This window comes from Pholcus phalangioides, unplaced genomic scaffold (assembly GCF_987345545.1).
Source record: "Pholcus phalangioides strain wild (caught in Gottingen) unplaced genomic scaffold, Ppha-v1.0 ptg000039l_1, whole genome shotgun sequence".
Lineage (NCBI taxonomy): Eukaryota > Metazoa > Arthropoda > Arachnida > Araneae > Pholcidae > Pholcus > Pholcus phalangioides.
The window spans coordinates 24,522,365-24,539,449 of record NW_028301625.1 but is presented as its reverse complement, the minus strand read 5'-3'; the positions used below and the strand labels follow the sequence as shown (position 1 = coordinate 24,539,449).

Here is a 17,085-nt window from a genome sequence, read left to right as displayed (position 1 = left end):
TAATGCATTTTTTGAGTATCAGAAATGCAAAAACATCTTGAAAACTTCGAAAAAATGAATGCTCGGGTCTGAAAGGGTTATACGTATTTTTCATATAAAATTCGATTTTTGGATAGAGGTTTCGAATTTCTGTTTCGCTTCACTACCGTTTTTTTTGAAGTATTTTATCCATCATGTCGTCGGTGTTCAAAAATAGAGATATTTTAGTGAAAAATCCGTTTCCAAAAATTTACGTATCTTTTTTCCTGTATGTGCATGTAGGAAATACTAATACATATAGAAACGAAAAAAAAAAAAACTTTAAGAATCGGGTTGTATCTTGAATATTCTTAAATTCCATACACATAGAAATCTGAAACGTGAAACAAATATCGAATTTGAAAAAGCAAAGCCGCCTCTGTTTTTACAGTATTTTTATTTATTTTTCCTCTCCCGGAATAGAGCTTTAGATCCTTTTTCTCCCGTTCTTTTCTCGTGCTTGTGCCAGCAAAAATACTTCTTTGGCATTTTTATTTAAAGATTTTAAACCGCTTTTAAATATATATTTTAAAAAAATGAATGTTGAGAAGACACGTATATGTACGAAAATAAACTGGTTGTTTACACTTAAAAATATAATATCTCAATATTTTAATGCTACCCTATCGTAAGATATCATTTTATGGAGAAAAATATGCATTATTTAAATTAGACTAGTTCAGTAACCATGATATCATGAGAGTTTCTAATTGGAATGTTTAATATGTTTAATTTTTTTGTGACTTAGAGTATCATGGAAATCAAGGTTTCTTTTCGAAGAGAACATTTGAGATGTGTGGTAATCAAATTTGATGTTTTTTTGTGTTGTGTGTTGTAGACATTTATATTTTACTATCGATTATTTTTTGTAGCTTTTCCTGTGTGTTTTGTGAATATCGGCACTTTTATCTAGTAATAATGTAGTTATCTTGATTTCTGTATGTTCAATAAATACATCATTGAGGGTATTTTTGTATACTATTTTGATTTTTAATTGAAATGATTTTTTTTCTTCTTCATGACAGTGATGCAAGGAAGTGTCCCTCATAGCCCTGGTAAGTACGTTGTACGTCTTCTAAATGCATGAATTGAATTGTCTGACAACTGATGCAGCATCTAATTATCATTTCAGAATTTTCAGGAATTAAATCGGGCATTTGTGATTTTCTGATTTTGGTTACGAAAGCAAAAAATACCTTCATACACAGCTCAGTCTCAACCACATGCAGACATATAGGTTGAACTAGACACATGTAGACGCATAAGTTTTACACAGAGGCTATGTCATACTCAATTTGGTCCTACCGAGGCATCACGATTGCTAGTTGAAAAGTTTCCTAAACATAAGCTCAACTTGAAAAATTTACGCTAAATTTGATAATTTTGAACATTTTTGTCACACCGCGGTCATTTTCTGCAGACGAGGCTAATTAGACGAGCACCTACTATTTATTGCTGATTCCGAACACGGCAGCGTTTTTTATACTCACCGAGAGGTTGGCGCACTAACCCCTCGGCGTGGGACTCCCTGCGGTAACAATCTTTTCTGTGGTCACGTCGTCGTTTTTGTTGCACCTCAGTGTCAGGAAAGTATCTGAGAAGGACGAACCGGATATCGAACTCGCGACATCTTTAAACGGGCGAAAATCTTATCGACCTGGGCTATATAATGAAGGCTGGCCCCCATAATGAAGATAACACTCAATCTTCATTCCCAAGCCCACGAGTACATATCGACGGCTCTGTTGAAAAGGCAACATATCAAAAAATTGCATTTTTGAATTACGCACACCATGAGAACGGAGGAGATTGCCTCTACAAATTGCAAAACAGCAACAACTCCCAACTCTGCTTATACGCTCCCTACTGTAATTAAAAATCTGAGTTGATTCCTATTCAGTTCCATACAAAATGACTCTTTAAAATGAAGTTAGAACATGGAATTTTGAGTTGTTGCATTTTTAAACTAGGTCATCGATATACACCAGTGTGAGAAAAACCGATATACAAGTTATATACTTGATAACTTTCCCATGGTTCGCAGAACTGCGCAAAAATGACGAGGCATAGACTGTGCAATCTTGAGGAAGTAGTGTGTCTGTAATTGACACTTTATATAAAGCGGTTTACAGTAGTGTTTTATTTTAAGATGTTTGGTTTCCCTGCAGCACAATGCGTTTCATGACATCTCTAATGAGCTCGATAAAACTGAGATCTAGTAACTGAGGCCAGGTCTCGAGCACTATAGCAGAGGGAGGGGAGAGTCAAGAATAATATGGAAAATAATGATTCAGTCCTGTAAAATACGGTATGTGTCGCCACCGTACGACTTTGACTGCCACTAAGTTGTCCCTCCCTTGTCCGCTTGATCATGGTCTTAAACCATCCTAAAAATGTGCAGTGGGGCTTTATAACCAAAAAACCATTGTACCAAAAAACACTGGAATGGATGCAGGACATAAATTGATAAAATATTCGACCCCATTCAATGAGACATATCTAGGAATTCAGAGAATGATAACCAAATGTACCCCATCCACCACATAACTGACCCAGCAACATCTTCTAATGTTCTCTGTTGACATGAAAAATCCATGACTCGATGGAGTTTTCGCAACACGTTAGGTTCTTCTGTTTGTTCAGTGAAGTTAGAAACGTAACTCGTCAGACAATACCGATTGCTTCAAATGGTCATGTGTCCATTGATGGTGAGCCCAGGTGACACGGCAAGGGTTCTTCGATACGGCATCGACTGTTATATCCGTGCCATGGACATTGTAATTGCAATGTCACCACAGAGGTTTTGTACAAGAATCAGTGTTGAAATTTGAGTTTATTTGTCACCGTTTTCACGACCATTTAGTAGAGCAATTATTGTCAGTCGTTATTGATTATGATGATTTGAATTTTTTCTACTACCACCACTGCTCGAAAAAAGTCGAAATGCCGTTGCAAACGCACTATAATAGTCGTAGTCACAAACCAAACTCTATCTTTATCTCAAGAACAGTGTAACCCATCTCACGAACTTCTATTCATATTTAAAGTCATTTTAATGGTTATACTAGACATTTTCCCTACAAAAACTGCTCTAGAATTTCCGTTAGATGTCTATTATATTATATACGTACTGGCACATGTAGCCAATGATGTGAATGTAAGACATTGCAATGAAATTTGCATGGAATCACCTGTATCAGCTTTTCTGGTACTTCCACCTTCAATACATAATAACATCAGCTTTGCAAGATTGTCATCTTAAAGAATGAGAGAGCAGTTTCATCTCTCGGAAATTTGATATACGTGCACATCGCATCGAACGCAAATAAGATTACACAACAAGCGAGTACATAATACTCAAAATTGACTAAAACTTTTTTTTCTTATTCTAGTCCCTCGACATCGAATCATAGAAGAGGAAAAAGACAACCGATATATAAGTCTTGACCTCTCCATCGAAATCATTCGAGCAACTTCCATTTTCCCTGGGCTGCATCTTCTCCACTTCTTATCATCTATTGACCATCATTTTTCATCTTTAGAGGCTTCTCTAGAGTAAACTCTTTTACTATGGACTCGCGTCCTTCTCTAGTGTATATAAGAAAAGGATTTATAATGACTCAAAATGATATTTTTCCTTCCTTTCTGCCCTCTCAATTCTTTGGAAAGTACATTTTCTCCTTATACTCTCTTCATGTCTTTATACAGTTTTTTGTTCTTCGGGAGATTTTTCTATTATTCTATTCGAATCGAATATTGTATTTTCTACGGCATGGGTGCACATCCTTCTCAGTCTACGGGTCAGATATTCAGTAATTCTGCTGCTCACGGGCCAGAAATTTGTATATATAAGGTCACCATATGACCTAATGGGACATTCCCGTAATTTTGGTTGCCCCAACTTTTTCATACAATGTCCCATTTTTCTCTTATTTTCCACGAAGCTTACTGTAATTTTTGAAATCAAGAATTGAGACTATTTTCTCATTACTTATAAATTAATGTCCTTGAGAATATTTTTGGATGTCATTGTTAGCTTTACATACTTTTGACAAGTGGCTGTAATTGCATTGGCAACTTTACTTTTTCTTAGACAATTTTTTTTGCTGTAATTGGTAAATTTACTTGCCATTGACAATTTTTCTGGCTCTAATTGGCAAACTTACTTATCTTAGGCAATGTTTTGGATATAACTGGCAACTTTAGACAATGTTTTGCGTTAATTTGCGATCTCCCTCATGGATCCGATTTCTCGTATTTTTATGAAAAAAATATGGTCAGCCTAGTCTTTCATCGTGTTGCTCGTATCGATACTTTTCTACCGGGTCGGTCCTACTTTTCTACCGGGTCTACCTATTCGTGGGTCGGATGGAACCCCTTAACGGGACGCATTTTGCCCGCGGACCGGAGGATATGCACCCCTCTTGTACGGTATTTTTGAATTCCAAGCTCGTATAATGAGTTCTAAATTCTAAGCTCATATCGGGCCAATTCGAATAATAACGATCTGTAAAAATCGTGCTACTTCTAAGCTAGTATAAATAGTGAAAAATAATCTATACAAAGTAGATCTTTTTTCTATTGAAGAAATTATCACAAGAAAGTTTATTAAATAATCATACAAGTTTTATAATCGTTAAACCGAAATTTTCAAGAAATTCAGTACTGTTCATCAGAAAAAAGTAATATTTTCTCACATATCACACATTTATAGAACAGATATTACTTTAAAATTATAGGTTTTTTTTTTGAAAATAGCACAAACTACGTATAAATTTGTACGTATCACATATGTACACTGCTTGGCTATAGTTGAGTACTCATGAGATTTTGCGCTATAATTTATGGTGGACACTGTTCGAAAGGAAAAAGTATCAGACTTACATAATTTGCAGCAGAGAACCTCTGTATCTTTAAGAAGTCGACATAGGGAAAAGTACAGGGTGGCAAAAAGAAGAAGTCTTAGAGAACATATTGGGATTTTCATCCCAGAAAATGCATATTTTCTCGTGGATTGCACCAGACCTCGTGGTTTTGGTTGAAAGTTAGCCTCCTCTGTATCAGTTTAACATGTTTACTGCGCTATTACTATTATTATTTCGCCGTTATTCTTGCAAGGTTTATTAGCCACATATTATAGTTTTCAGGACTTGCACATTTTTTAATGGTGTTTTCCTGTTCGTTACACATCTAATAAGTGCACCTCTTTCATGTTCAATAAAGTTAAGGTCCGGGAATTATGCAAGCCATTCCATACGTGATACCTAACTCTCTAATATACCAGTCACGACATTTGACCTTTGTTCGCAAGAATTGTTCTTATCTGGGATCTACGTCTGCCCGGATACCGAAAGGCTTCTTCAGCATGGTTCATCGACTGCTAAAATCCCCTTGGAGGACAGAGCGGGGCCATGTTCTGCTCTTGGTGGTGTGTGGGCGAGTATTTTCATTCATATACAGTAGGAAATTGAGCGAGATACGTTACTCCACTAAAAAGACTAACACAAGATCTAGAAAACTCTCTTTGAAGGAGGCTATCTGTTGTGATGGTCCATGATTCAAAGATATGCAGCAGCTATAAGTGGTCAATGATGTTGCCCCCAGTTCACCGTAAAGAGCAGTTCTGGACATCAAATTGTGGAGAGAAGACAGAGAACGCGTCACCAACAACGTCTAACGCGTCACAAAATATGTCAAATATGTTGACTGTTATGGTCTGGAATTAATGGTATAAGCAAGAATCATGCACGACATTAGAATCCCAGAGTGACGCAGAACGTGCATTCAAATTCGGGGACAGCCTATCTCTACCGAGACTGCGGGATCTGTTACCATTCCCGAGAAAATTTGCATTTTCTGCAATACGCTATAAAATATGGAATATAAATTATGTCCTATCTCTCCTCTTCTTCACTTTGCCACCTTCTACGTTCCCCTGCCATGCAATCTAAATAATTTCAATTTCAAAAAACAAATTCTGTTGAAATTGTGTATATTTAAGGGATATCCTACCTTTTAACATGGTAAAAACTTTCTTAAGTAGAAATATTATTAAAAATATTATTTATACATATATCAATTGATTGATATATGTATTTTAAATTTTTCCCCATACATTTCTTTGCGTATGATATCCTATGCCAGTAAAAAAGTTTACACATCCTTAATACTTAGTTTTTTAAAAATTTTCCAAAAAATGCATTAAAAATAGCTTGCGTGTATGGTAAAATATCATAACGTCAATGAAATTGAATTCAAAAGATCTTGCTCTATATCTTTTGTTGAAATATCATTTATCCCCCGTTAATTATTTCCCTAAATATGAGCAGATCATGACCAAGAGTTACCTGATAATTTTCAGACTCCTAGAAAAGACAAAAATGCGTCTTTTCTAGGAGTCTGAAATTAAAACGTCGAATTAAAATATTCTATAACCCATTCCAGACTTTCGTAACCATTTGTTCCTCATAAAAATATGGACTTATACGAGTCAGTTTAATCTTTTGTTTTTAAATGTTGTTTTTTTGGCAGGGTGGACGATAGATTTTCTTCAAAACAATGAGGTAGACACCTTTATTTATTTATTTATTTAATACCACGCTACAGAAAACAATCCAATTACAGCAAGGTATCGTTGAACGATATAACAATACAGCAAGAAATGACGTTTGATTTGAGCATGAATTGTAGACACATAATTTTGTGTGACCAGGGCTATATTTTATCTGTAAGCAGAGGCATTTTCTGACTAAATGTCATTCTTATAATTCACTTCACTACAGTCGTAGTTGTTGTATATGATCTTCCACATCGTGATTTTGGATCAGAAAATTCATATTATTGGCTAACCCAGGGTAAATACTTTATTTGGACCGTTGTAAAACATTCAAAATTTCACCCTTGCCTTTCGTTTTGAACTTGGACAATTTACAAACTTCTGTCTTGGTTTTCGACCGAAAGACTTCTTTTTCGAGTCAAAAGATTTCGACGTTTTGATTTAGGGATGAAATCGGTGATTCCGCTTTAATATTACGCGTCTGACACGTAATCTTGATCGTCCAATCACACACAGCATTGATTTACTTAAAATGACGTTTGTGTCTAAACTTTTGAAACACTTGTTTTTCAGTATATATTTATTTACATTTTCGAAATTTGATGCTATTTATACAGGGTGTCCTGTAAGTTCTAATGCGGCCTTTATCTCATCAACCTTTCGTCGTAGAGGCATGGCTTTAATATAAAAAGGCTCAAAGCAGTTAGGAAAGAACAGTGTAAATGAGGGTAAAGGAGCGTAGTCCGCGTTGGTTTATGCTGTTCTTTCCCAACTTTTCTTCGGTTTTTGAATTCAAATATCTCAGCGAATATTGCATTTAAAAACGTGGAACTTTTATGTTGACCTCAGGAAAGACAGGGCAACAACTTTCTAACTGGAAGTTAGCAGACAGAGGAACGTATAAAAATTTAGATTTTTTTTTATTTTACGATGAACTGTATTTTCACTCTCAAAACTAGCACAAAGTGAAACATTTTGAGTATTTTTTAAATTAGAACCATACCTCTCTACGATGAACGGTTGATGAGATGAAGGCCGAGTTAGTACTTACAGGACACCCTGTATATCCTTGCGTGTGCGTAAATAAAAAATAAATCTCAAGAGATTTTTTTTTTGCTGTTTCGTCTAATTTTCTGTTTGTTGCAATTTACTTACTGTGACTGAACTTATGAAACAGACTATATTGCAAGAAAAAATGAATAAAAACAAATATCATTGTGAGAATATCTTAAATAAATGAATAATAACTCGTAATTACTTTGAATAGCGATTAATTCTCCGTCTTTTTTGAGCGATTTCGCCTTAGGACATCCGATAAGTGAGCGATAATTACCCGGATGCTTGATAATTGCTAATATATTCGATTGCTATTAAGTGCCCCCCCTCCTTCTCCTCTTGCCCCAACAACTGACGAGACTCGTTTTATTTTTGCGGTAAAAGCTAAATATATATATAAGTGTGTAAAAGGATTATAAAGCGTATCATAAATGAAGCTTCTGATTTTTCTAGTTCAATGTCAGCCAAACGCGTTAAATAGAGCAGGGACAAAACCTTAACTGCAGTAGTTACCTAGTTTCTCTAGTCTTTTTTTCATTATTATTATTAATTTTTTTTTTCTCCACCCACAACATTTTTCAAAGCAAAACGTTTCCATAGTGATTTGCATTCCTCGGTTTCTCTCTCACGTGGCCAGAAAATAAAACAATAAATAAAGAAACAAATCAAGATCACAATTACGCGTGGCTTGGCAGCTTTGGAATCAATGGTTTCGTTTTGTTATATCATATCCTAATGACATTGCATATTATATGCCAGGAGTATCCCGATTTATGGCATCGGATAATGCCAAATAAAATAAGGGGAAAATCTACATATTTAAATAAAATTATTTTACTCGTAAATTTTAGAGAATACTACATTCACGTTTTTTTCCCGAATGAAGGAATAATAATTAATTTAGGAATTTATTATTAATAATATAATAATGAGTGGTTTGTCACATGTTTTCTGATAGTTATTTTCTGTTTTTGTATCATGAATATACAGTCCCTACAAAACAGAGAAGCAATAAATTCCCGTCGTAGAATGCATAATATAGTGCGCAAAGCTTTTAATGATGGCAGTATACAGGCAGAAAAGGGATCCATGATGTTCTGAAGCTGTTTAAATCTGTCAAAGCTGGCCCTGTTTTTATGGTTGGCACTAGCTTGAATCCTCACGGAGTAGCTATAGTCAACTTTCTGGACTATAAGGTGTATAAGGTGTTGCTTTTTTTTTTTGGTCATCCTTTAAAAGATTCTGATAGTTTTCAAAGGCCAATAACACTGCCGTATGCATCACATCGCAACTGATGATGCCATTCAGACAGAATAATGGACATTCAGAACAACTCATCACCAAATCTTCTCCGATACAGAATATTTGAAAAGGAATATCTTATTAACAATTGAAACAGAATCATATGCACTTGGGAAACTTTGCTGAACTCAGAGATCACTGATGATCGAGTGGCTTAACTTTGATCTCAACTAGTCTCACACTTGTTGGATCCATGCCACGTCGACTTAAAGGGAGGACTAACTGCTTATTTTAAGTTGGATTATACATTGGGGTCTAATTGTCTGTCCGGTTATTGTATATTCGTCAAAATATACAATTCTAACTTATTGGGACGTGAACTATGAATGCAATGGTACTGACTATTGAACTCATGATATTGCTCATCCTCTATTAGACATTGATTCTTCTGACTCCCATTTGCTGTGTTCGAGTATAAATTACGTAATTACATTTGGTGTAAGAATTTTTATTTTCTGCACTGTAGTATCTTACATCTGATATTGACTGTTGTACTCAAATCGTTAAGAAGAATATTGGAGCTTCGTTTTTTATTGAGCAATACTACTGATCTAATTTCATGACCCATATTGATTAAATTCCGCTCCAGGGAATTGCGAGCATAGACAATCATTAATTATAGATATTCACTACATTTGGAATTTCAGTGAATTAGTTATATTTTAGGGGCGGTGTATGTGTGTTGCAGACTAATTTCGAAAATATTTGCTGAAGTCTATACGGAATATTTCGAATTCTTAAGTTTATAAAAGTGGATATTTCTATTTTTCGTACGTGTGAGCTGCCGCTAATTAACACAAATACTTTACTGAAAAGTACAAAGCGACGCTGAAAGGTTGAAGTAATGCATTTTTCTAATAAAAGTGATGAAGAGCTTTGTACAGTATTAACCAATTTGACAATTTGAAAAATTTTCAAATCTACCTATCGCATTTGAGTTTTTAAATAAAAAAAATTGAGTTTTAATAAAAGTTCCTTCCAGTTTTCAATTAAATATCTAATACGTTCGCGGGGAATTTCACGAAGAGAATCTGAAAGAGACAGAGAAAAAGAATGCAAATTTTTTCCAGTTTGATTTTTAAAATTGAAGTAAAAAATAGAAAAATAACCAGTGACAAAAAATAAGTTGAGCTGTGATAGTTTTAGCCCTACAATATTTGAGAAAAATAATAAATAAAAATTTTCATAATAGCTTAAAATAAAAAAATACCAATTAATAAAATTTACGCTTATCTTGGTTATACCGAAAGAAACTCCCTATAATGTATTTGAAGAAAACATTCTGAGATATAGGTTATTTAATTTCTTGATTTTTGCCACTTTTTACGTGCCATAACTATAAAGTTCTGTAAGGAGTAAATTTAATGCCGTAAAAAACTCAGAAACAAAGAATTTCAGTCACTTAATATCTCGGTGAATTTTCCTTCAAATGAAGGAGTGTAATTCACTCTTTTTTCATTCAATCTTTTCCATAAGAACTTGGAGTAAAATCTTGAAAAAATCATGAAATGTAGGTACAGCAAATATAATTTATTCTTTTTCAAATTATCTTCCCTCAAATGATATGCAATGGTCCCATCGTTCAATCCCCTTTCCAAAACAAGTAGAGAAGTCTTTTTCTTTACTGCACACCAACTCAAGTATATTCATTGACTATAGGGGAAATGAATGGCTTCAATGACGTCACGAGCTACGCACATTGTCTTTTTGCTATAGACGATGTTGTCGGTGGTCGCTCCAGGCTCGGTAGGTAAAGAACTTGTTCGTTCCTGATGTTCTTCCCGAATTCGAACCCGTAGACCTTGACGGTAACCTTCATAGTGGAAGACATGCATTTTACCACAGCGCCACTCAGGCAGAAGGAATCTGTCCCAATTTTCTTTAAGCTGTCTCAGTTTTCTGGAAGCTGTCTCGATGCACCCCACACAGCTAAAATAACAATTGATTCACCTACGGAACTTCTCCTTCAATGAAACAGACAGAAATCGCATGGTGCGATCCGGATTTTAAGATGATTGTGTGGCATGATATTATTATTGCATTTATATAAATTATGTTTTAGTTTTTAAAAGTTTGTGACAACATATCGAGAAAGCTTTGTGAACTGGAGGAAATTCCAGTTGTGCAGGTTCCACTGAGGCTGCTTTAATAAAAGGCTTCTCTGCTTGCTTTGAAAAGTGGATTTAATAAATGGACCATTGAATATCATCTGAGGGAAGATGTTTTGATAAAGAATGAATTATTCTTCGCTGTACTTATATTTCTTGATTTTTTTTATAATTTTACTGTTTATATGAGACACACCTAGCATAACAAAGAGGGACACCAATTTTACTAATTATTACTGGCATTTTTTGATTGAAGGGGCGTATAAAAGTTTCAATCTCAATATTTCTTCCAATTTTCAGCAGGTGCAAAGTAAAGGGGATAAGAAAATGAGCTCCATTGAGAAATCAGATGTACAAAATATCTAGGCTTGTCAACCATAAAATATAACGGTTTCCTCGACCGGATATATGTAGCCTCGCTCATTTAAGGGTTAATACCAAACTGAGCACCGTCTGAACAACACATTCTAGGGAATTTATCTTTCCCATCTTACTTAATTGCGTTTACTTACTGTATCTTTCCCATCTGCATGTGTGTGAAAGAGAAATGAACTAACTATCACACACTACTCGAATTAAATGATTTTCCATAGAAACCTATGAAAAACTGCGCTTTGGGTAACGAATACTATTTCGGAATGAATTAATTTTTCATTAGCCGAGCTATCACTGTAATGTTACTGCCATAATCCGAAACCGGCAGTTCGCGAATTGGCCAATTTCGTTGTAAATCGACCCGGCCAATGTACAAATTTTGGGCTTTGACCAGCCCGTTCGCGAAGTGGCTAGAGATCCCTGGCTAAAAATTCCGAAAAGAAAAAGCAGGATTCGTTGTCAACGCCATTTGGTATATTTTCTCGTGATAAATATATCCACGTCAGCTATGGTAACCCATCATATCACAGTCGCGATGCGGTAATCATTTTTTCTCTCAAAATTTGACAAACAACTACATTTATAATATTATATAAATAGTTTTTCTATCAAGTTTCTCTTTTTTTTCTCTCGTTACATGAAGCTAATCCATTAAAGCTACTGTACATAGCGATGTATCACACGTTGGCAACGAAAAAAAATGGATTTGAGACCTACCGGACAGTCTTACATCAGCATACCGAACATTGACTGGGATCTCCAGCCACTTCGTGAATTGGCCGACTAAAGCCCGAATCATTTCTGCAAGTCGGACTTTGGCCAAAACTCGGGCTTTGGCAGTAGCATATATATTCTGACTCATTCCTTGTCCGAAAACCAAAAATATTCAAAGATTTCGTGAAGACTCCTCGAGAAAAACGGGACACGAGAGGTCACTTCCATCTATAACTATCCGAGAAATACATCCATCCTTAGGATAGGAATGATGAGTATTGGTTTAATGAAATTATAAGAGACTACGTTTTGCGCTGAAATCTTTGATGTGTTTTTGCAACGGCAGCAATTTCTTAATTACGAATGCGAACGATCGCTAAATTAAGGTATCATCGCAGAGCTGCGGTAACAGAGACGCGAAAGCAAATTAAGGAATATGTAATTAACGTCTAATCGCTTCGCTTGCTGCCGTCACTTTCGATATTCGAAGGAGAAGAAAATCTGGACCAAGCTTAAGGCGTTGCATTCTTACTTCCCTTCATTAAACATCTCTTCCGTTCAGTCTGTGTGTGAAAATGCTTTTAAAATATTTCTCCCGAAAATTATCGGGACTCGGGCATACATATACCAGAAAGAGACGTTTAATGCCTGTATCCGACAGCTTTACATTCAATACGATATAATATAGAACTCGGGAGGAAGATATTTCTCGTGGACATGACACACATTTTCCTTTTCAAAAGAATGCGTTTGTACGTGTGGTGTGTCTTTATGCACGTTCGGGGAGGATAATCATTAAAATTGATTTTCGTTATCTTTTGTATAAGCCACAAGCACACTTCACGAATCGGATTCGACCATCGGTATTCCGAAGAGAAGCGGTTTCCTAAAAATGACTTGGAAATTTCTTCGCTGACCTAGAAGATAAAAATAAACTTAGCCGTGTAGAGAGATATCACATTTAGGATATTTCGGGAAATTGATGGAATCAAACTTTTTTTACCCTTCCTCACTTCAACTTCAATGTGAGTATGTTATCGGGTGGTCATTTTTAAGTGATACGATGGTCATCCAATAAACGTTAAGCTATAAATCACCGAGGGCGTTTAATGCTGTAGTTTTATTTCTTTCTCCTCCTCGTCTGTCGATTCCTCCGGTTGAAAATTTCGGGCACTAGGTCAAATACTTGTTCATGGTCAACTGACTACAAAACTATCTAACTTATTTTGAATATAAAAAAAAATTGAAATTTGCTTATTGTGCGTTAAAACAGCAAACAAGCTAATTACAAAAACACACAGAGACGCAAAATATACACACAAAAAAATATAAATATACGAATAAAAATAAATAAATAAGACACACAGAAATAAGGATAAGGATAATAAGGATAAAAGCATTAATCAGTGGTAAAAAAAAAAGAATTAAAAACTAGAAAGAATAAATTTTTAAGGGGTCTCATACCTTTTAACATGGTGAAAAACTATGATCTAATAGGAATATCGTTAAAAATACTATTTAACTATTGACTTTTTGAAAATTTTTTACACGTTATTGATTTGAATGAATTTCTATGAAAAGTGTGCCTTCAATAATTCTTAAACATACAAAGCAATCCCTCCCACGCGTGCTTTATTGAATCGACACGTTCATGCCATCAACTTTGGTGATGTGATCCTTAGGGGTTTCAATGGAAATCGCGTACCCAATGCCCAGGAGATAGACCCACAAAAATTAGTCTAAAGAAAAGAGATCGGGGTGGAGCCATGTAATGGTCTTACTGTGTCCAATCCATTAGAGCAGAAATTTTGTGCTCAAATGATTCCTCATTTCATTGTGAAAACGACTGCTCTATCATATTAGAACCACATGCGCTCCATATGGTTGATGCTACATATTGCGACAAATTCGTTGAGACAAAAATCGTACTTGCTCATGCTGAAGTGCTGTTACACACTCTCAATAAACCTATATAATATTTCCCAATGCTAATGATATTAGTTTGATTTAACAAAGATTAGTCAATATCGATGATTTGAGATTACAAATAAGTCAGAATCTATTTTATATTCCATGATTTCTAATTTTTTTTAACTTTCTGGGAAAGTTACCCATATAAGTAAAATTAGATTATTACAACTCATATAAGGCGTCAATAAGCGCTGGTCCGTTTTCCATGAAGAACAATTCTAATAAGCCCCACATTTAACGTCAACGAAATCGAATGACCTCGGATATAACAGCACATTTTTCAGCAGTTTTGTAGTATTTTTCGAAGAAATTTTTAAATATTTAAAACAAGACACTAATGAGTGGTTGTGAATTAATTTTCAATCATAACTAAGAAACTAAAAACAAGATATGTTTCATTATTGACGATCGGTGTAGTTTCCATGCATTCTATATAGGAACATTAGCAGAGTTCGTAGAAGCCGTAGAATCCCTGTTGATATGCATTTTCTCAAATTAGTTTATGTAGCAAAACTCTCTGTTTAGATATCATTAACTCTGTTTAATCCATGCATTTCTCATCATTTTTAGCTTTATCTTTTATTTAGAATGTCTTCTGGAATTCTCACTCATACTTTAAAAAAAAAAATTAGATTTTGAACATGCATTCTGCGTCTCTGTATATGAAGACATCTATTGAGGATGGTTTAAGCCTAGTTTATAATCATCATTACCACATATTATGGTCATCATTTGATCATTTTTGTAGCTTCATGGTCATTTTATGCACACGAAGGCTAATTAGACCAGGACCTACAATTTATTGCCGATTCCGAACGGCAGCCTTTTTTTATACTCACCGAGATGTTGGTGCGCTAACCCGTGAGACTCGTGTGGTAGTAATCTTTTTCTGTTGTACTCCTGTGTCAGGAAAATTTTCTGACAAGGACGAACCGGGCATCGAGCTCGCAACACCTTTAAACATCCTTTGGTGGAGTGTCTTATCGACCTGGGCTACCGCGCACTTATAATATTATGGTAAAAGAACCAGTTCATGATAGCATCTGATTGTACATTTCGTACTAGTGCCTTAAGAATTTCACTTCAACATCTATTTAAACGACACAATTGCACGATCTCTATCATTACAACCAAGTTGATGTCCCAAAATATCTGTAAGAACTAAAAAAATAAGAATTAAACAAATGAATGAATTTACTTAATTGATATTATACATTCATTCCATTAAAAAAAATATGTTTAAAAAAAATGTTTTTGTTTTTTTTACTAACGTCATATGCGAGATTTCGTACATTATTTCATAACCGAAATCCTTTTATCAATGCATTCATATTTGGATTCCGTGACAGTGAGAGAACTCCTGTTTCGCCCATAAATGCATATTATTACAGAGACGAATGTTGTTAGTTTTTATCCAAAGTGCGTAAGTGAACTTGGAAAATGACGAGAAAATTATCGACTATTCTGGAAAGCAAATGACAACACGATCCGTTTTGGAACGTGTTCGATTTGCGAAAGAGACAAATTATACTCCAGGACAAAGTCATGTCTGTCGTGCTACCCTTTCAATCTGAAATCGATGAATCACCAGCGATCTCGTTTCTAAATTGAATACGGCTGACAGTTATGCATTATTCAATCACAGAGGTTTTACGTATGATGAATTATTTTACAAAATGTCTATGTAAAACTCTCGAAACAGTGAGAATTTATTTATTTTTTAGATATATCCGTACACTTATTTATTTATTATGATAGCTTTTTTTAAAAATAATTGAATGTCTCTAATAATAAAACTAATCATTATCGATTTTTTTTATTTAATATTAATAAATGATTGTAATAATTTGGTTTAAAAGGTTCGATTTGATTTTATGTTGATAATCATGATCGTAGGTTCCTAATGAGTTTTTAACTAATGGAACATTCGAATGATTAAGAAATATATACATTGTAAGTCTTTTTACTATCAAAATATTGAGAATTTAATACTGTTGTTGAGTTATTCAAAACTTATTAAATTATACTCTATAATCAAAAGTATGAGGTCCTCAAAAAACTATTGCAAAAATATGGTCGATTGGCGCAGAATTTTCGGAAATGTCATAACAAGATTTGCACCTCTGATTCCCTTCGAAGAACCAGTGGCCTAAGCTCAAACAAGAAATATCTGCAAACCATACACACACATTACGTTTCTACCATGAAACTTCACTACTCAATATTGTCCCATGAGAATGGCTTTCACCGGAATTTTTCGAACCCAAACTCTTATAGCCATCGCTATCATACATTGCTCCACTGTTGTCGAGCTGTATACCACTGTAATAAATGTTTAGCATCGGCAACGGTAGTGTTAAGTGTGTATGCGGCTGCAAGACCATGAAAACGAATGACTTGGATCATGACGAATTGCCATCGCACTGATGCTGCATATGTTACGGTAACCTTGATTCTATTAACGAATGTTCTCAGTTGATTCCATGCTATTTTTTTTTCTTTGGGACCGTTTTTAAAACTACACAATATGTAACAGCCAATCGAGAGGGTGGACCAGTTAGACATTTCTAAAAAAATAAAATATTGCGAGTATATCAATTTTATTTCTTTTTGGCAATTGATGAAAACGATGCTTTAGTTATATAAATTGCTTTTTTAGAGGCTATAATAGGTTTTTATTATTAACTTTTTTTGCTCTTGTTCGGCACCATCAAGAACTTCTGTAGAAGGTTGAATACAATGTAGTAGAAAAGCACAAAAAGAGAAAAAGGTAGAAAGATACAACTATTAAGGTAAACGTACATGCTTCCCTCAGTAAGAATCAAATATATTAACTGCTTGTTTTTGTATGTCCGCGCATAAATTCTCAACATTCTGGAGAGTCATTAGCACAAAAATAAAAAGAATTCCAAAAAAAAAGCAATAAATTATTCACCTGAGAGCCTCATTCTGTATATGTAGTGAAGTTTTACCCACTGGAGCGTT

At 34.7% G+C, this 17,085-nt stretch overlaps 1 protein-coding gene and 1 non-coding gene across 2 annotated transcripts in view; both read left to right on the top strand.

Annotated features, from left to right (window-relative positions):
* The window catches only part of LOC149065740 (potassium voltage-gated channel protein eag-like), a 236,362-nt gene that overhangs the window by 112,761 nt on the left and 106,516 nt on the right, over nt 1–17,085 (top strand). Inside the window, exon 3 of the mRNA XM_089253728.1 lies at nt 1,044–1,073. Coding sequence (XP_089109854.1) covers nt 1,044–1,073 — 30 coding nt within the window. The remainder of the gene's footprint in view (nt 1–1,043; nt 1,074–17,085) is intronic.
* On the top strand, nt 1,283–1,426 carry LOC149065741 (U4 spliceosomal RNA). The gene has a single exon (XR_016195640.1). It is a non-coding gene; the product is annotated as a U4 spliceosomal RNA (small nuclear RNA).